The sequence below is a fragment of the Solanum verrucosum genome, unplaced genomic scaffold (assembly GCF_900185275.1).
Source record: "Solanum verrucosum unplaced genomic scaffold, falcon-dt-bn FXZP01000261.1, whole genome shotgun sequence".
Taxonomy (NCBI): domain Eukaryota; kingdom Viridiplantae; phylum Streptophyta; class Magnoliopsida; order Solanales; family Solanaceae; genus Solanum; species Solanum verrucosum.
The window spans coordinates 2,927,353-2,947,715 of record NW_026019969.1 but is presented as its reverse complement, the minus strand read 5'-3'; the positions used below and the strand labels follow the sequence as shown (position 1 = coordinate 2,947,715).

Genomic DNA, 20,363 nt, shown 5'->3' with positions numbered 1-20,363 from the left:
GATATGGTATTAGAGCGTAAAATTTTAGAATTATGACATTCAAGTTTGGATTTGGTATGGGATATTAGTATCATTTGATATTCGTTATTTCTGAAATACCAAATTATTTACTTAATGAAGGTCATATATCAACATATTTATTATTCATTAGTACAAGTTCAAAGACAAAATTAAAGAATAAGCATAAACAATCCAAATATATATTATATGTCTTTGTTTTTCTTGATATCTTCTTACTTGTTGATCTTCTATAATATCGTGCCTCCACATAAAAAATATAGAAATAATTGGAGGAATAATATTAGCTTTGTAATACAATCGGCTATAACTTCAATACGATATTACCGCATACCATACCAAATCGAAGTTTAATTTACCGTTTACCGAATTACTGAACCCAAATTTAAAATTTTGATATTTGATATCCATTTAACTACCAATTACCGATTTATCGAACCCAAAATTTAGAAAATTCGAACCGAATACTGAATGGTCACCCTTAGGTGATACTCCATCCGTCCCATTATATAGGTCATCTCTTTCTATAAATAGTTGGTCCAAAATATTTGTCATTTCATAAAATTAATGCATAAATTAGCTTATTGTTCCTTTTTTATCCTTGTGAGTTATTAGCATTGAAAACATACATTTGACCAACTTAGAAAAGTTAAGTAAATGATTCATGTTCATTGATTAAATTAATTAATCAAAATAAATTAATTCATATTCATTGATTGAAAATTTGTATTTCAAAAAAATTAAATAAGCGTAGAAGGTAAAGTTACATCATTTCTTAATGCAAGAGCAAGTAAAAATGTGACATATAAAATAGTACGAAGGGAGTACAATAGAAAAGCTTAACTAGTATCCTCAGTGTAACTCTATTTTCCACGGTTACTAATAGAGTTTCTTTTTATTTTTTGAAGTTAATTAATATCCATAGTCAGCGGAAGTCTATTTTACACCGTCAAGGGCTTTTAAGGCTTACAATAGGTAAAACTTTTAATTATTTTTAAACTTTTAATATTTAATTAAATACTCGTTGTACTTATAAGGGAAACTTGAACTCAAATTAGAAGATTTCGTTGTCCTTGATTTCATCCTCAATTTTTGGATATTTATTTAGAGTATCCAATATATACTATATCTCCAACACCATTCTAGATAATTCTTTATTCATTATTTTTTTCTATTTAAGATTTAGAGATGTGATATACAAATTTTATTCAATCTATACAGTGATCTTTTTTAGTTAAGTATAAGTTTAATCAAAATTTGTGAGAAGATGAGATTGAATTCTATAATTGTCCGAATTGCCTTACATATATGGTATATGTCTTGAGCCAATATGACAATAATATGGATCCATTACTAGTACTAGATATATGATCAAATAGTTTTTCTGAAAAAATATGTTTATTAATTTTAAACATGAAAATTGGACACACCATTTCTGTAGTTTTGATGAATGGTTTGAAGTGATTTTTTATGAAGTATGAAGTACACTAAACGTTTTAGTTAATTGAATTAACAAAAGTTGTATAGAGATCAAAAGCCCAGGTTCTTTTGGCTCAAATTATCACGCAACATCATATGAATTTACAATTACTTTATATAGACATGAGCTAGAACTTAAGATAAAGTAACCTCCAAAAACTCTAACAATCATTAGACTTGCCTTGTGGAGGCCAGACTTAAATTGGGTAAAATTTTTATGTTTACAATAATGTAACAATATTTTATGATTCTGCAATTTTTCCACTCACTTTTCACTCTCTATTACTAGAAAATTTACGAACTCTTGAATTTAATATTCCATCCGCTCTCTTTTAGTTGTTATGTTGCATTTTTTGAGAGTCAGTTTGACTAAGTTTCAAATCTAAATTAGATTTCATTAATTCCATATTTTAAAATATAAATTTAGATATTCATAAATTATATGAAAAGTAACTACAAATTGCATTTTTCCCCATATCAATATGATGATAAAAAATATCTTAAAATGTTAGTCAAAGTTCATATCGTCCGACTCTCAAAAAAGAAAACTATATATGACAACTAAAAAGAAACGGAGGGAGTATCAATTTCGGGTAATTGTAATAGTGACGTTGATTTCCCTCAAAACAATATTTGTAGCGCATCCGCACGCCCTGCCAGTAATTATATCTGTAATAGTTCCCTGTTCGACCAAAAAAACAAAGAAAATAGCATGGGAACTAAGCTAAATGACTGAATCGATCCTTAGTTGATGGATTCCAATTAATAACACTAAAAATAATACTCCTACTACTTGTAAATTACGCTAAGGATTGACTAAAGGGAATGTGTTATGAACCTATGTCAATACCATCTACACGGATGCCATGCAATTAGTTATTGGGCCGACAAGAAGCAACAAAATTGAAAGGCCTTCTCAAAGGTTGATTTGGGATCCAGACCCAATTAACAACTGGTTAAAAGGACGATGGATGAGAAAGAATGGTTTATGCAAAATTGTTATGAAGAGTCTATATTCCCTCGTCCCCTCTCTAAGGATCTGGTTTCTCATCTCTTTCTAGTTTTTTTCTATCTTTTAATTAAGTCGTTTGAGTCGTGTAACTATTATTAATTACAATAATTTCTATTGTATCCTTATTGTGTAATTGGAATGCATCTATGAGTTTTTGCTGAGAATTGGGTTTGTTACAGAATGAGATAACGAGTACTCCCTGTGACAAGAAGAAATATGTTCGCCATATAGACCTATTTGCAAGCTGACAACAATTGACATTACACATGGGATAATTAAGAATATGTCATTCTATTTTGGTGTATGTAAGTGGTGCTTTGACATTACACATGCATAACTGCATCGCAATGTTATGCACGTACGAAGTGGGGTATCATGTATATATATGTATGAAGAATTAATATAGTTGATTGTCAACTCCGTTATTATATATTAACTTAAGATTATATAATTGTTACAAGGATCAATAAATTTCAAATCTTCTAAAGTTAGTTTCAAGAGGCTCAATTATAACTACACAAATATATAAATATCTATTTTAAACTCCATGCTGTCAAATAAGGTGTAGTAATAGATTCGCATAAATTGAAATAGAGTCTTGTTACAACGATCGAAGACCAAAAGCCACTTTACATGTAGAATTCACAGGGTCTAGCTTTTGGCAACATATGACATAACGAATATATGGTCACCACATGAGAAATTAACAATTACTACAACTTGCACAAACATTATTATAAGGATAAACATTGCCTCTCATTTCCAAGCAATTAGAATCCAGTACACTGCAACAGAACAGCTTAGGCAGGGATTTCTGCAAATGCATGCAATGAAAGAAAAATAAATATCAACGCAGAATTAAAATGTTGTCAAAAAAGGTCAGACAAATAAATTGAAACAATGTAATGAGCACCTAGAATTTTGCGAAGTGAAATAGATTTGGAGGTGATAGGGAAAAGCTCGAGCATAGTACTGGCTGCTGCTGCTGCTATCGCCTGACTGTTCTTTTGATTTTTTCCTTCCATGTCTGGATGAATCTTCCTTTTCAATGCCCTCGTCATCAACTACGTACACACAAGCAAATCAATCAAATCATTACGTTTATAATCAATTGAAAAAACATGTTAATTAAGTGATTCATAATTAAGTTGTTAGCTCACTTTTTGTATGCGACGAGAATCCTGTTTAACTCGAGGAATAATCTTCTTAGCAAAAGAAACACCATTTTTCACTTGAGGTAATTTCGAAGATTTCTTATTAATATTAGTAACGTCATCGTACAAATCCGGAAGCTGAACTTTCTCCTTATCATCATCATCATCAGAAAGATCAGCTGAGAATAAATCTGCTAGTGTGATCCTTTCCTTCTTAATATCCCTGTTTGACTCAGCAGCAGCAGCAGCAAGAGGATTGTTGTTCGTGATCACATTTGCCATAATTGGTGACTCCTCAGGTCCTTTATTAATATTTGCAGACATCAACGCGTTATGTTCTTCAGGATCACTAACTGCAATTATCTCAGATACTTCATATTCGTCATTTAGAACAGTACTACTTAACTGATCTTTAATTGGATCGAATCCAAATGTGCCGATTGTAAGAATTCCTTCTTTCCAGCCCCCCAACATAGAGTACTCATCATTGCTAATTATCACCTCATCTGTTTTCACATTCCCACAAAACAATCCATCTGCCATAATATAGTAAAATCTTCAACAAACATATTTTAATTTTAAAAAAATACTAATTAATTAGCCAGAAAAGGAGGATCGATAGCTTCACCTTTCGGATTAAGTTTACGATGAACCCAACTGAAGATCTACAAACAAAAAAAGAAGAAAAGAGTTTAGAGCTTTGTCACAACAATTTGGAAGACAATAAATACACTTTTGGGCGGGAGAAATTAACAAGAAAAAGAAAACACTGGTGAGCTACAGATGATTAAATTAAATTGTATACCTTCATTTGTTGTTTGGGAAGTTGGCTATGGGAAATTGATTGAAGTTGAAATATTATGTGACACGTTAAGCAGTACTGGAGTGGACTCTTAATGGGCAGATAAATAATAAAGTGGCGCTGTGAAGGGTGGGGGAATTAAGGGGGACCAATTAGGTACAAGGTTGAACTACTTGACAAGTGTATAAGGCTAAATAGAGGGACCTTTGTTTGTAAGATTATATTGCATGTTTCTGTAGAAAAAAACTATTCCATCTCTATAATCTCTATGACTTCTTCGATGCAGCCCACAAGTACCAAATAAATATACGTTTGTGGCGAAATGGATGAGATCAAGTCTTGATTTCGTGTCATAGAGAATGTTAATATTGATTATGATCCCTTTTAATTGACTTTGTTCAACGTCTTTTAGCTTTAGGTTGATTTACGTGGTTCAAGAGTTTGAATCAAGAGGTCATGAGGTGCGACAAATTTTTCTTGAACATATATGATCAAAAGTACTATAGTAAGTTCATATTAAGAACCTAAAGGTAAAACCCGTCAAATATAAATCCTAATCCACTTCTTCATGATTGTGCGCCTATCTTTTTAAAATTCTGATACGCCATCTACCCATCTTATTGGTATGTGTCATTGCACGAAAGAGAGCTCATAATTAATGTCATCAATCAACTTGAACCTTCAAAAGTAGAAGCAAATGGCAAATAAGAGAGAACATCCCACAAATTGATTCACTTGTCATGTCATTTGGCTTCAATTGTAAGGTATTTTCACATGTTAAACCCGACCACTATATGAGTTAAGCAATGGGCAGAAGCTACTACTAATCCAAGAATACCATGACATGATGACAATCATCTAGTAGTGCATGCATTTGGTCAAGTCCTTGTTTCATAAAAAAAAGCAATGATGCAAATAATTGTTGCACTTTACCTTGATATTTCGAAAGAAATAGTAATTCATACACACAATAAAGCTACCAATTATTATTACTAAAATTCTAATTTTTCATCAATTATTTTCCTTGAACTAACAAATCGCCAAGCTGCTACCTTTTGCATTATTGCAATAATTAAGAGACTTCGATTTTGGAATCTTTACTTTGCTACCTTTTTCTTTTTCTTTATGTCGGAATACTAGGCGGACCCTTAATAATATCATACGATACAAAAGATATGGAAGATGAAGATGAACATTAAGTTCACCTCCTAGAAAAACTCCACTCTTGCACAATATTATTACAAAAGGGGCTTAATATTGATATCATAGTCTTACACCTATCAAGTACTTTCACACCGAAACACTAGAATCGAACCAATATCCACATTGACACTATAAAAGCACCTAAATAATACAAAAGATCATGCACCTAGGATAACTAAAAACCATATATATATACTATGAATCCAGATATTTAAGATTAAATTTTAAAACAGTACTTCTATCAAACAATTACTGTTATACACGTAATGGACTAGTTATATCCGATAGCGTAGAGTTGATTTCTCTTATGGTCACTCAACTATTTATTATCTCATAAATTCAGTTTTTTTTGTTGAAAAAATGTATTGAAATCTAGAAGAAATGAGACTTTTGGAGATAATAATAATATTAGTTAAGTGACTGTCTAAGAAACAGAATAAAATGCAGAGGGACATAACTTGCAATGGATATATTATGATAATTAAGCAAGCACATCGTAGCGTACGATAGCTAGATGATCAAGCTTTGTGGAGAGGCTGTAATTTTGACGGGTTGTGGCATGTCTTATTGCACCTTCTTCTCATCTGCCAGTCTGTTATATATGATGAGGAGTAAGAATTTTGCTTTGGATTCTCTGTATACAAGAATTATGGCCTTTCATTCAACATGTACATTTGCATTTGCATTTGTTCCTCTAGACGTGGGTCTTCTCTTATTTTGGTCCTCTCATTTTTATTTTTATTTTTTTTTCGTTTCTTTTTCGACAAAAGATAGATATTATAGTACTTCTGCGTACAGGTGCTACCCTAGATATGTTCTTCAACGAAGTAATTGCAAAATCAGTTAATAATTAAATTATGTGCTAGTTTGCTTAGACTTTTTTTAGGTAGTAATTTTATGTTTTTTATTTAATTATATGAATAACACTTCTTTTTTTCATTTGATTCAATCTTGGCATTGTTCCAATCCTTCTTGATTGCACGTTCAAGTGTCATTCTTATTATAGCAAGTGCTTCATCAGTTTATGACTCTTTCACAAACTGAATTGAGAATCCATCATCCATGGCATAACGAAGTAGTTCCCCAAGACTATCTAAAGTCGCAATACTAATACTTGACTGTTGTGCATTACAACATACACACTGTAGTCCCACAAAGTGAGTTTCGAAGAGAGCAGAGTGTATATACCTAGAGTAGAAAAATTGTTTCCTATAGACAGTCGGCTTAAGGAAAAATAGTCCAAAGAGGTCCCAAAACAAAATAACCCAATTACAAAAAACAGTCGGTAATAATAAAAACAACCGATAGCAACAAAACAAAAACTATAACAAAATATTATGCTAACTAGTCGCAGTACATATAGTAATCAAAATCAAAGGCCAAGAAACTACTAGAATAATATTGGCTGGTTGTTGGTGGGGCCCTAAAGCAATTGATCCCAAATTGAGGATAAGTGAATAATCAAAAATATCTTTATGCTCATAATAATCAAATAGCGACTTAGAGGCAAAAATATCTTTATTCTTTTTAAGACTTTAGTAGATTTTTGAAGGATTTTATATCTCACGTCTTTCTCAATAGAATCACTGTCACATAAAACGTTAAAATAGTCCAGGCACCGTTACCGCGTTACGTTACTGTCACTTAATTGCACAAGGGGCATAGGTGTCACCCTATACTTAATTACGTTATAATTTTTCTTAAATGTGCAATCAGGCTATGTACACAATTAGTTTACTTGAAAGCCAATATTCCAAATAAAAAGAAGGTAGCAAGTAAATAACATGTTGAAAATAAATAGTCAAATACAGTTTATAATCTTTCGTAAATTGCTGTACTAAAATGAAGCAATGTTGCAGATGTCCTTCCAATGCCCAACTCTGTAGATCAATTCCGTATGGAACGTTTTGAAGAATTCCGACATGTTTTATTTCACTGGAAGAGGTAAAAATTTATCCGCCTCCAAAGATGCATGACATGTGTTTGCTATCATATCTTAAATGTAACACGAATATCGATCTTAGCTAAAATTAAAATCGTAACTAGCTAGTTATGTCATCAGGGCCGATCATCAGCTATTTAGCTTGGTTTCCGTCATTATATTTTTTATTTATTTATGTTATCCCGATTCACATTACAGAAATAAAAAGAGTTTGTAACACAAATATTTGTAAAACAGGACAACTTGAAAGGAACTTCATAAATTAATGCCGATAACATATTACATCGAAAGGTGGACTACAACTCAAACATGGAGAATCCAGAATCCACGCCCTCCTCATTTTAATTTGTTTATTATCAATTGGAAAAACTTCTCAAACATCATACAGTATATAGAATATTATTGTTACCTCAACTTCATATGCTTGCGTTTCACCAAGAATCACATTGTATCTATAATTAGCAAAGCAGAGGATTTTAATCCGTCGAGAAGAAGATATGGAAACCAGGATCATGGTCAGTGAAACTGGATTCGTCTAAAATCGAGTTGTTCACTCCTTGTACATTACTGTTAATGAACATAGTAGATTCTTCCATGTCCATTGAATTCATGTCACTTTGATCTTCTTTCTTCTTCTTTTGATCTCCTTCAACAGTATTGCCTTCTTCTTTCTTGCCAACAGTTTGGGACTTACCTCCAAACACATTAGTAGTAGTATAAGATTTCTTGGTGGAATTTGGTTTCAATAGCATTATTGCCCCTTTGTTTTCGCCAATTAGTGTTACCAACCTCCTTGGTAATTTTTCAAATTTAGTACTACTATCCATAGCAGATTTCTCATTCATCTTAGAATTTCCAGCGGTTTCTTTCCCGGGTTGACGAAACAGAGGCTTTGTTTCGGGGTGTAATTTTGGTGGAGATTCGTTCCAAGGCTTGACAATTCTTGAAGTAGTAGGAGCAGGGGAAGGAGGTGGAGGTGCTGCAGTTTTAGCTGTTGGTTTTGGGGTCTTGGTTTCAGGGCTTTTTAAGCTGAAGGAAGAGGAAGCAATTGGGAGAAATGCGGGAGATGTAGGTGATGAAGAAAGTATTGATTTGGCTGGAGAGACAGGGGCAGTAGATGGTGTTGGAGATTTTGGTGCAGTAATAATGCCAGGGAACGATGCTCGAATTGGAGGAGCAGATGTGACAGCAGGTGGTCGAGGCTGAGGGGAAGGAGGCCTATATGGTCGTGGAGCAGGAGATCGAAATGCAGTTGGCCGAGGGGTTGGTGGTGGAGTTGGTTGCATTTGGCGACCAAAAGGAGCCAAACGGAACCATGAAAATGGTCTTTGTTGGTTGGACATTCTTTAGGAACACACCACACAATAGAGAACCCCCACTGGACTAATTAAATTAAACTCGAATTTAGGTAACTTCAATGAGTTGGTTATTCAATTCTTTGATGCACACACATAAATTTATACATGTCTATGACTAAGGATTCTTGATGAATTCACCGTGGAAAACGGGGACAAAAAGTTACCTAAACTAACAAATAAAAAGATGAAAAAGAAGTAAGAAAAGCATCTGGTTCATTTACAGGGTTTGGTATAAAATCTTTGTTGTCTGCATTCCTCAAGAATACATCACATACTTTTTTGTGAGTGGAATGAAGTTTTCACTTTGATTGGCTTCTCAAAGACTCGGTGACAACTAATAACAACTTACAGCAGAAACAACCCTGCTGGTGGGGTAACAGAATTTTTAACAGTTTTGAGTCTAGAACAAGCCGTTTGCGAAACAGACAGGGGATGAGAGTGAAATGCTCATATTCCCTGCAGAATCTGTCTTAGATATTGTGTGTATATGAAGTAAAATGTTTGAATTGCGGCTTCTACAATTGTACAGTACTGTTGATCATGCAGACTCTGATCAAACTATCTATGATACATAGACAGCATATATATGGTCCTTTTAATTGGAGAGTCCTCTTCCCATTGCTTATCCTTGCCTCAAAATTCATTTTTGTTACAAGAACACAGACATCAAAAGCAAAAAGTGGAAAATCAACGAACAATAACGAATAACAGGCTACTGTATTTCGGACTTCAATAAAGATTCTTGAATTTGAAGTGAACAAAAAGGGGTATTTTGATATGGGGTGTAATTCACTTCAACTGTCTTTGTCTTGACTTTGCTTGCTTGAAATATGATGCTGTCTCCCTCTTTCAAGAGGCTTCAACAGGGTTCTAAGATAAATCAACTTCTTTTCATTAGTCCTTTCCTACTTTTTGTGTATCTTGATTGATTTCTTAGTACTTCCATCTAAGTTGTAGAATAGTAAGTTCTTTTCAACCATCCATTCTTACATTTTGTGTATTATTATCTTCCTGGCACTTTGATCCCATGAAGTATTTTAGCTTAAACAAATTAAGGAATATGAATTCAAAGGATTGTTACAAAGAACTCTAATACCAGAACAGAACTGAATGGATACAAAAGATTTAATATAGTAAACCCCAACTGATTGTGAATTGAGGCATAGTAGATTTTGATTGATATAACAATACTTACACAACTAGTTTTGACATCCATCCTTTTTCTTTTTTTCTTTGTTTCTAGACAATTCCTTGAAAGGGTCATTACATCTGGTGTACAACAACTTTGCCACACTAAGTAGGATCTCTTCTATTGTGAATGTTCACACGCAAGAATGCAGACAACTCGACCTTCAAACTTCGAGCCAATTCAAGGCCAGTTGGTAAATTCGAATACTTTGAAGACAATGTCAATTCCAGTGGGGATTTGCCAAACAAATAGGATAACGTTTAATGCATTCAAAGCTATGTGCAGACTCCTAGCTGTTTCGTTCCCCTTTTGCATTGCTGGTACAAGAGCTGCTGCTGCTGCCCATAGAACTGTAATCCCTGTTCCATGAAAGTTAAAATAAATCAAGTCATGTAGATAAGGTTGCAAGTTCACACCAACATTATGTTCTACAGCATTTTATACCCTTGGAGCTTGTAAGAACTATAAACAAGTGTACATGCTTTAAGCCTTGTACTCAGAAATGCAGGACCCGATCACCTCAAAAAACAAATGAGTTACTTCATCAAACTCACTGATAACATATGGAGAATATTATATATTTAAAATAGTCATCTGTAAATACAAGGAACTCTGTAAACAGGAACTATTCGGAGCTTAAAGTCTTCTATAATAATATTTTAATTTGGCAGGAGTAAAACTCCGAATTTCCACTGATTGTAGATCTATTGCTCCCACTTCTAATTAAAAAACACGTTTAGGCAGCAATTACAAAGTTCTCCTATTAAGAGATTGTTGCTAACACTGTCTTGACCATATTGCTGCTTTATTCAATACTTCTCCAAGAAAAATGTATGACTATGATCAACAATAGAACACTCGGAAAAGCCCACATACAGCGAAATTTTTTTGTTGCCATTGGAAAAAGAATTAGTCCCACACCTATTAACATAGGAACTAGAAGTGGAATGAAAGTATGATCATGGCATATTTGTTCTGTCTCAATTAAAAGGCAAATAACGTTTCAAGAACAAATAGTTCTGCTTCCGTGTTGCTTTTGTATTGTTTTTTTTCTTTTTTCCCTTCTTTGTGTTTTATTCCGTGTATCTTTGACTCTAGCCTCTCATTTGACTCGCTACTTTGTCAACTTTTCAGTCGCTCATGAGTGTGGCATGCACCTCTACATCTTTTCCTATTTACAGTCAAGGACTGCTGCTCATAACTATTAAATATAGAAGGAAAAAAAGGCAAAAAAAAATTATGTGGACCATATGATTCTATTAAAGTATAACCATACATGATTTTATTTAAGGTATTACCAAAAATATTTACAGTTCTTAAAATGATACTAGATGGAGTAATGATTATTATGAAAAAGTTGCTTAAAATCTCGAAATAGTACTATGTTTAGATTAATGAAGGCAAACTATGGCCTAAAACTATATTTGCTGTGAATGGAAGTAATATGGACAAAGTTTATCAACCATAGGAGGAACATGCATGCAGAGGCATGGGACTAGTAAGGCAGTTATGGATAGTCCTCAAAACCGTAAGCAAGCTCTCAAGTCTCAACCAACTTCTAATCTGTGAGGTAGCATTTAAGTCGAAAATCATAGGGGTGACAATAAAAAAAAATTGTTATACTATAGCTGAATACAAGTATAGGATTCCACATACACGCAGAAGCTAAGATTCTTATTTATAGAACTGTTTCCCCTAGTTGTTACTAGTTTGGAGTAACTTAGAACTACAAGTTGAGAGAAAAATATAACACATTGAGTTTTAAGTACAACAAAGATATTTATACAATGTCCTATTTTGAAAGTCTTTACTACCTTTCTTGTCACATAAATTAAAGATGATACAATCATTTAGTACTCACAAATAAGGGGAAAAAACACCAAAATAGGATGAAACATATGACACATTTATATTAATGTAGATACATGTATTGATAGGAGATGTGAACATTACCTGCCCCTGCAAACAAATGAGGCCCTGGAAATAACTTTCCTGTCCTAAGCCAGGTATTCAAACCTCCGAAAATTGCCTCAGACACCCCAAAACCAAGCAATATTGAACCTGCATTGAAGTGTCTATCCCTGAATGAACCTTTGATTAACTCCTTCCGCTCCTGAAAGTTCAAAAGAGGCGACATAAAACATTCAGAACTCGGAAAGTGGATAAAGCATGACCACCAGTTTTAGTAGTACATCTGCAAGTCATTTCATTAGGAGCTCAACCAAAAGGGAATACAAGATTAAAACTATAAAGTCCATCAACACGATAGATCATTAAGATCGCAAAAAGCCAGAACTACCAAAGAATTACTACCAGTTAGTCATATTAGATGACACAGATCCACAAAATGTGTTGTAAACTTTGCAATAGCTCGGCTACAAAGGATCAATAATGTTTTCTTCCTCAAAAATACACATAGTTCCCCCACTGCAGTGAAGTGCCGGATCTAGGATTTTCACTAAGAGAGTTCGGAAAACCTAGTGCCTAGTATTTGAACTTGGAATCTCAAGATGAAAAGTGAACTCCTTAAACCACTAAGTCAACCTCTAGTCTTGTAATTAGGGTATTCAAATTCTGTATATATACATAAAAATGTAAAAACTTGCCTTATATATTACAGTATAATTTTTTGCCAAGGGGGGTTGGGTGAACAACCTAGGACCCCTCTAGATCCTCTAAATACATTCTTAAAGGGTATAAAGAACAAAATTAAACTGATACAAAAAAAGAATGGACCTCAGTGAGTTGCTGAATTTTAGCTTCAACAGGGGATGGCTTGGGGTTTTCAACAGGGGTGCCCTCAGGAGTCACAGTGACAGGTTTAACTTCCTTCTTGAGCTCATTAATCTCATTTTGTATAGTCCTAACTCTCCTCCATTGCCATCCAAGATAACCAGCATATAAAGTGTAAACAAACAAACCACTCATAACAATGGGATGAATCAGAGCAAAACTCCTCCCTTCAAAAATCCCAAATTCTCCACCTGCTGCAAATGCATCCTGTAATTCCATCAAATTTCACAAAACCACAAGATTCAAAATCATCAATATGACGAGTAAAATTACAAAAAGATCAAAACTTTCTCAATAAAAACGAAAAAACATGCCTGGGCATCAAGAAAGAAAGGAAATGTGAGTGCAGTAAGAGGAAGAGAAGCTGATTTGAGCTGTTCAATGGTGTCATGAAGGAGCAACTTTTGTGGGTTGTAAGAATCTTGATGACATTGTTGTGGTAGAAGAGTAACTGGAGAATGTTTGCAGCTGGGAATTGAAATCTTGAATTTGGGTTTTGAGGGCAAGATTGGAAGTTTGAGAAGGCTAAGTGTGGCAGCCATGGTCTGTGCAAAGATTGATTTTGTCTGACACGTTTAGGAAGGAGGAACTTCAAGAAAACGATAATGTGATTGACAGGAGGAGAAAAAGATAAGGAATTTTTTTGTCCGCACCTTTCCAAAGAATTGATTTTGTACCCTATTTACAAATTCTTATAAGGGGTATTTACTTTTATAAATAAGAAAAAAATATGCTCTTACTTATTTTAGGTTAAGTTATTTTGTTAAATATTTTCATAACATTATCGTCAATCATTAGTAGTTTTCAAATTAAGATGAGTTTCTATACTACTAGTCCTCATGTTCTTTAAATTTTAAGGTTCATTAGAGGTTATCTCATTCTAAAACTTTGAATTTATACCTATAAAAACGATGTATATTTCATAGACTCTTGGTTATTTAGCAAGAGATCAAAAAATCATAATATTTATTTTTCTCAAACCATGTCTTTCTCAAAGTTGAAGAGTTTAAAGGATATTTTTTCTCAAGATCAACTAGCAGTGTGACTCGATGTTATTGAAGATCAAACATTTTTCAAGGAGGGCGAAATTATTCTATGTTTGAGGAAATTGTAATCACAATTTTGATAAACAAACCTTTTTACTTTCGTTCTCGAATCATGGAGAAAATTTTAAATACGAAATATTAAAATATTGTAATATTTCCGACAATCTAAATACAAGAAAATCCGTATCATCTTACATTAAAAAAATGTAGGAGAAAAGACCAAGTTGGGATAAACAAAATTATACGCATACAATAAAAAAATTATATTTCATTACATTTTAGTGTTGCCAATAATCATACTATCATGCTAGCTATTATTATTGGATAAGCTTCATATGGTTACATGCAGGTGATATTTCTAACTCAAAAAATAGAAGTATTATTTGCTTTTTGAAATACACTTATATATCTAAGTTATAATTAATTATTTTTTACTGTTTAACATTCCACGTTCGCTATATGCCACATATTTTCATATCAAACCAAACACAGAAATTCGTACTATAATTCTTGTGGCCCATAATTTTTTTTCTTCTTTCTTGCGTATGAAACTTCGAGTAATGTCCCACTAACACGTTAAAATGGTCAAGTCTTGAGTAGAAATTACTGGAAACTAAAAATTATATTTGTCAAAAGATGAGAGGGAGTTGTTCGGATGGTAAGCATCCTCGGTATTTTCAATCCGAAGATTATGAGTTCGAGTCATCAAAAAAGCAAAAAAATGTTAGCTATCTTGATGAAGATAACTTGAAGAACAGTTCCTGTAACTCTAGAATGTTCTCAGATGCAGAGAGAAAGAACTCAAATGTATTTACTTTTCATGAACTGAATTAATTAGCACAAACTTGGAAGCTCTGTACACTTATACAATGAGAAAATATTGTTGTAACTAATCTAACTAACTCCTTACTAGCTAGTCCTCTAACTTCTGTTATTTACAAAATGATCCTAACTAAACTGTATTATAACTAACTATGTAATGCCTTCTTCAATACTCCCCCTCAAGTTTGTAGGTATAAACAAGTTCAGTACTCCAAACTTGGACATCAAATACTCGTGCTGACACTTGCCCAGTCCCTTTGTGAGAATGTCAGCCTCTTGTTCCTTGGTGTTCAAATACTCAGTTAGAACTAGGCCATTTTGAAATTTCTCTCTTATGAAATGACAGTCCAGTTCTATATGTTTAGTTCTTTCATGTAGCACTGGATTGACAGCAATTTGAATTGCAGACTTGCTATCACTATAGATGGTAACTGGAGTTAAAACTTCAGCTCCTAGTTCCTTGAATAGCTTCACTATCCAGACCACTTCAGCTACTGCACTTGCCATACTCATGTACTCAGCTTCAGCTGAGCTTCGCGATATTGTTCCTTGTTTCTTGGATTTCCATGATATGAGGGACTCTTCCAGCTTTACCATAAATCTTGTAACTGTTCTTCTTGTGTGTAAGCATCCGTACAATCTGAATCACAGTAGACTTTTAGTTGTTTGTTGTTCTTGCTGGATAACAACACACCAAGCCCTGCTTCACCTTTGATGTATTTGACTACTTTAAGAGCAACATTGAGATGAGACTGCTTAGGTTGATGTAGAAATTGACTTAGTGTCTGTGTAGCAAATGTAATGTCAGGTCGAGTGACATTTAGATATAACAGTTTCGCAACTAATCTCCTGTAAACTGATGGATCTTCAAGTAGTTTATCTTCCTTGTTTATCCCATTTTGTTCATCATACTCCTTGGTAGTTGACTGTACATATGGATCAAGAGGAGTAGAAGTTGGTTTAGCAGCACCAAGACCAACTTCAGATATGATTTCAAGAGTGTATTTTCTCTGATGCATCACAATCCCTTTTTGTGATCTAGCAAACTCAATACCAAGGAAATATCTGAGATCTCCTAAATCCTTCATTTTGAAGGTATCCTGTAATATTCTTTTGGTATGTTAAATGAGACGGAGATCATTGCATGTAACCATCAGATCATCCACATATACCAGAATTATAACCATAAAAGTGTCTTCCCTTTTTATAAACAATGAGTAATCCAAATGACTTTAAACAAAGCCAAGTCTGATAAGTGCATCTGTGAGTTTCACATTCCATTGTCTATGAGCTTGTTTCAATCCATATAGGGATTTAGTGAGCATACACACTGGTTTCTCCCCCTGCACAATAAATCCCTTAGGAAGTAGAAAGCCTTGAGGAAGGGTCATAAACACCTCATCAAACAAGTCACCATGAAGGAAAGCATTGGATACATCCATCTGATGGATATGCCAATGTTCAGCAGCTGCAAGAGCCAACACACTACTAATTGTCACCATTTTGACAACAGGAGAGAAGGTTTCCTTGTAATTCAGGCCCTCCTTTTGATTAAAACCCTTTGCGACAAGTCTAGCCTTGAACCTTTCAACCTGGCCAGAGGCTTGATACTTGATTTTAAATATCCATTTGCAGCCTATAACCTTCTTTAGAGGAGGCAAAGGGAACCTCCCAGGTGTGATGTGCCTCTAAAGCTGAGATTTGCCTGCATAGCTTCAACCTACCTAGGATTCTTAGAAGTCTCTTCAAAAGTACCAGGTTCAACCTCAGAACCAAAGGAAGAAAGAAAGGCCTAATACGAGGAGGACAAGTGATCATAACCAATATATTTATCAGTGGAACATAGGGCTTTGCTAGAACTGAGATTAGCAGATGTTACATAGTCTTGTAACCATTAAGGGGCTTTGGTAGTTCTCTGAGACCTTCTCACATCAGAAACCACAGGCACAACCTCAGGTACATCTACATGAGAGGCTGATGGAACAACTGGTTCAACAATATCATGATGAGATTCATCAAATGATGTAGTAGCTGCAGGGAACAGATGCCAGACAGTAGTGAAAGGTGCAGCAAATGGAAACATAAACTCTTTAAACAACACATCTCTGCTGAGAAAGAACACTCTCGCAGTGATGTTGTAGAGAATATATCTTTTAGTATGTTCACTATAACCCATATGAATGGCAATCGCACTCCTAGGCTGAAACTTGTCATGAATATGCATATTCTTAGAAAAACATCCCAGAACTCTCATATGATGAAGAGATGGTTTGATGTTGTGAAAAACTTCATAAGGGGATCTGTCATGTAGCACAAGTGTAGGCAACATGTTGATGATATAAACAACAGAAAGAATACAATATCCCCAAAACTTTAGTGGAATGTGGCCTTGAAATCTGACTGCCCTAGCCACTTCAAGTAAATGTTTATGCTTCCTTTCAGCAATCCTATTTTGTTGAGGAGTATGAATACATGTTCTTTGATGAACAATGCCCAAACTTGTACATAATCTTTGACATTCAGAGTTGACAAACTCAGAGCCATTATCAGTTCGAATGGTTTTAATGACAACATTAAACTAAGTTCTAACTAAGGTGAAAAAGTTTTTCAAGACAACACAAATATCACTTTTCACTTTTATTAGAAACAACCACAACATTTGAGTACAATCATCAACAATGGTAACAAAGAATCTATTACTATCATATGTATGAGTATTAAAGGGACCCCAAACATCTATATGAAGCAAATGAAAAGGACATGAAGACATAAAAGTACTATGTGGAAAATGTAATCTATGTTGTTTAGCTAGAGGGCAAACAAGACAGTTATGAATTTCCTTGGAAAACTGACTAGTAGGAAGATCCAGAGCATGTGAAAGCACACTGGAAGAAGTGTGACCTAGCTTTTGATGCCACAACAGAATTTTAGCTTCAGTTGCATGATCAGCACCATGAGCTGAGGAAGAGTAACATTTGGTGGTTTTGTCTGAGTGAAAGTTGTGAGCAAAAATAAGATAGAGACCAGCATTTTCTCTACCAATCACCTTCACCGACCTACTGTAGAGGTCCTGAATAATAGCAAAATCAGGAAAGAAACACACTGCACAATGTAAGTCTTTAGTAATTTGTGATACTAAGAGTAGGTTGAATTTAAAATTAGGAATAATAAGAATATTTTTGATAATGTCGTTGGAAGTCAAATTACATGAGCATGTATGTGTGATGATGATAGTATCACCATTAGGTAATTGTACCCTCCTATGTTTATCAATAGGAATTTGGAGTTTTCTGATCAAGCATAGCTAAGTGAGGGGTCATATGATTGGTTGCACCAGAGTCTACAATCCAACCAGTGTGTGTAGAATTAGCTGAGAGAGCAGTTGCATTACCTGCTGAAGAGTGATTGTCCTGAGCTAAGTTGGCAGAGTGTGAAGTTGGGGTTGCCTCAGTGCCACCTTATATATTAGACTGACCAAGCATGTTTAATATTTGATTATATTGTTGATGTAACATAGTCATACCTCTGTGATAATCAGTATGATCAGTTTGTCTAAAACCTTTGCCATAATCCTGTGATCTCTGATTCATATTGCTGCCATAGTCTATATCAACATCACCAATCACATTGTGAGCATTTGGATATGGTCTTCTCTCATTAGGATTCATTCCTCTCCCATAGGAGTTATTAGAACCTTTCTTTTTTCTTTCATAATCAGAGGACATTCATGTAGTTTATAACACACACCTTGAGTATGTCATGTTCTTTTACAATAGTCACAAAAAACATTTGGATCATAGCTAGAGCTAGTGTAAGACTTAGGCTTAGTCGCAGGGACTGAATTGTTACCAGTTGTAAACATTGCACTTAGCTCTGACGAACTAGAACTACTAGATGTTTGAGAGATGATACGCTGGCTCTCTCTCTCAATCAACAGTGAGTAGGTTTTATTTATGGAAGGCAAAGGTACCATCATTAGAATCTGTCCTCTCATTTGTTCATAAGAGTCATTAAGCCCCATAAGAAATTGAAGCAACTTTTGATTGTTCATAAACATTACAAACTCTCTCAAATTGACACAATCGCAGCGAGGAATACAAGCTATACTATCATACTCTACCCATAGTTCACGCAATTTAAAGAAATAAGCTACGATCGAGCTAGTACCTTAACAGACAGTTGCAATCTCTTTGTACAACTGAAAAATGTGAAATTCGTCAATTTGTCATATCGTTCTGCCAGATCCTTCCATACAACAGCAACATTCGTAGAGTACAATGCCTCCAAGTAATTCCTTCGAAACACAATTCATGATCCATGACAAGACGATTGCATTGCAGCGTTCCCATAGATTCTCCAGATTTGAACCATAAGAGTCCTTTTTGCAGGAACCATCAATGAATCCAAGCTTATTACGACCAATTATAGCAATTCTCATTGCTCGACTCCATACAGAGAAATTATCAGCTCCAGTCAATTGAATTGAATTGAGCAGAACTCCTGAATTGTTAATATTGTGCAGAAAGAGTGAATGATTGTGGCTCAACTTCTCTGGCAACTCATTGTCGATGGTTGCCACATGATCCTACTCAGTGAATTGATTAAGCAATTCGTGTTTAGAGCATAGGCTCTGATACCATGTTAGCTATATTGATGAAGATAACTTGAGGAACAGTTCCTGTAACTCTAGAATGTTCTCAGATGCAGAGAGAAAGAACTCAAATGTATTTACTTTTCATGAACTGAATTAATTAGCACAAACTTGGAAACTCTGTACATTTATACAATGAGAAAATATTGTTGTAACTAATCTAACTAACTCCTTACTAGCTAGTCCTCTAACTTTTGTTATTTACAAAATGACCCTAACTAAACTGTACTGTAACTAACTATGTAATGCCTTCTTCAATAAAAAGAGTGAGAGCAACTAGAGAGTAGTAAAAAAAATATCAAAATAATCAGTCAATTAAACATTAAAAAAGTCATGTAATACTACTGCACATTGATTACCAAATTTTGTGGACAAGAAAGGGTTGCTTAAATAGTTAAACTCTTCGCCTTCAATTTATAGATGTGTGAATTCAAATCATAAAAAAAAAAAAAAAAAAATGAAAACTCCTAGAAATTGATAAAAAAAAAAATAGAGAGGTGTTGATACACCTTGGGATTTGATTAATTGGGCTAGGCCAACCCACCATTTTGATTTTGATGGGTTCCCAAAGGTCGAACTTCATATATCAGAAAAAATTTCAGAAATAGCAAACATAATAAGTCTATATATCTATAGTTTTGATAATTGCGTTTTATAGCTATATGGAAATTCTTTCCGTATGAAATGTAATCAGAAAGGTACTAATATAATTATCATTTTGGTCTAAGATTCCAATCATCACAAAGTTTCATCAACATACTGATTGAGGATCACAATATTTATTGTTAAATTTTATGAATCTAAGATATTTTGACATGACATTAGGGAATATATTTGGCTGAACGTCAGACATTTTCTGGCATGGAGTTCACGTGGATAAAGTTTTCCAAAATC

At 34.2% G+C, this 20,363-nt stretch overlaps 4 protein-coding genes across 4 annotated transcripts in view; 1 reads left to right on the top strand and 3 right to left on the bottom strand.

Moving 5' to 3' along the window:
• LOC125815297 (protein LEAD-SENSITIVE 1-like) overlaps positions 1 to 20,363 on the top strand; it is a 162,696-nt gene that overhangs the window by 50,777 nt on the left and 91,556 nt on the right. The gene's annotated exons all lie outside the window — the stretch shown is intronic.
• LOC125815299 (protein TILLER ANGLE CONTROL 1-like) lies at positions 3,091 to 4,569 on the bottom strand. Its single transcript, XM_049494741.1, has 5 exons — positions 4,469 to 4,569; positions 4,292 to 4,328; positions 3,670 to 4,199; positions 3,423 to 3,573; positions 3,091 to 3,323 (listed from the first exon to the last, which is right to left on the bottom strand). The coding sequence occupies exons 1-5, from the start codon at positions 4,472 to 4,474 to the stop codon at positions 3,310 to 3,312; spliced, it is 738 nt and encodes a 245-aa protein (XP_049350698.1). The 5' UTR covers positions 4,475 to 4,569; the 3' UTR covers positions 3,091 to 3,309.
• Positions 8,063 to 9,407, bottom strand: LOC125815294 (classical arabinogalactan protein 9-like). Its single transcript, XM_049494736.1, has one exon. The coding sequence runs from the start codon at positions 8,951 to 8,953 to the stop codon at positions 8,087 to 8,089; it is 867 nt and encodes a 288-aa protein (XP_049350693.1). The 5' UTR covers positions 8,954 to 9,407; the 3' UTR covers positions 8,063 to 8,086.
• LOC125815296 (uncharacterized) lies at positions 10,032 to 13,600 on the bottom strand. The gene is made up of 4 exons (XM_049494738.1): positions 13,265 to 13,600; positions 12,894 to 13,157; positions 12,111 to 12,270; positions 10,032 to 10,516 (listed from the first exon to the last, which is right to left on the bottom strand). Exons 1-4 carry the CDS (start codon positions 13,490 to 13,492, stop codon positions 10,338 to 10,340), a joined length of 831 nt encoding a protein of 276 aa, XP_049350695.1. The 5' UTR covers positions 13,493 to 13,600; the 3' UTR covers positions 10,032 to 10,337.

Bases quoted from the DNA above. Each gene is read 5' to 3' on its own strand.
- LOC125815299 (XM_049494741.1), bottom strand. The intron at 4,200-4,291 runs GTGAAGCTATCG...ATATTATGGCAG, and splicing joins TCGTAAACTTAATCCGAAAG to ATGGATTGTTTTGTGGGAAT. The intron at 3,574-3,669 runs GTGAGCTAACAA...GTGTGTACGTAG, and splicing joins ATTCTCGTCGCATACAAAAA to TTGATGACGAGGGCATTGAA.
- LOC125815294 (XM_049494736.1), bottom strand. From the start codon at position 8,953: ATGTCCAACCAACAAAGACCATTTTCATGGTTCCGTTTGGCTCCTTTT.
- LOC125815296 (XM_049494738.1), bottom strand. From the start codon at position 13,492: ATGGCTGCCACACTTAGCCTTCTCAAACTTCCAATCTTGCCCTCAAAA. The intron at 12,271-12,893 runs GTCCATTCTTTT...TTGAACTTTCAG, and splicing joins AAATTCAGCAACTCACTGAG to GAGCGGAAGGAGTTAATCAA. The intron at 10,517-12,110 runs GTAATGTTCACA...TTCATGGAACAG, and splicing joins TCATTTGTTTGCAGGGGCAG to GGATTACAGTTCTATGGGCA.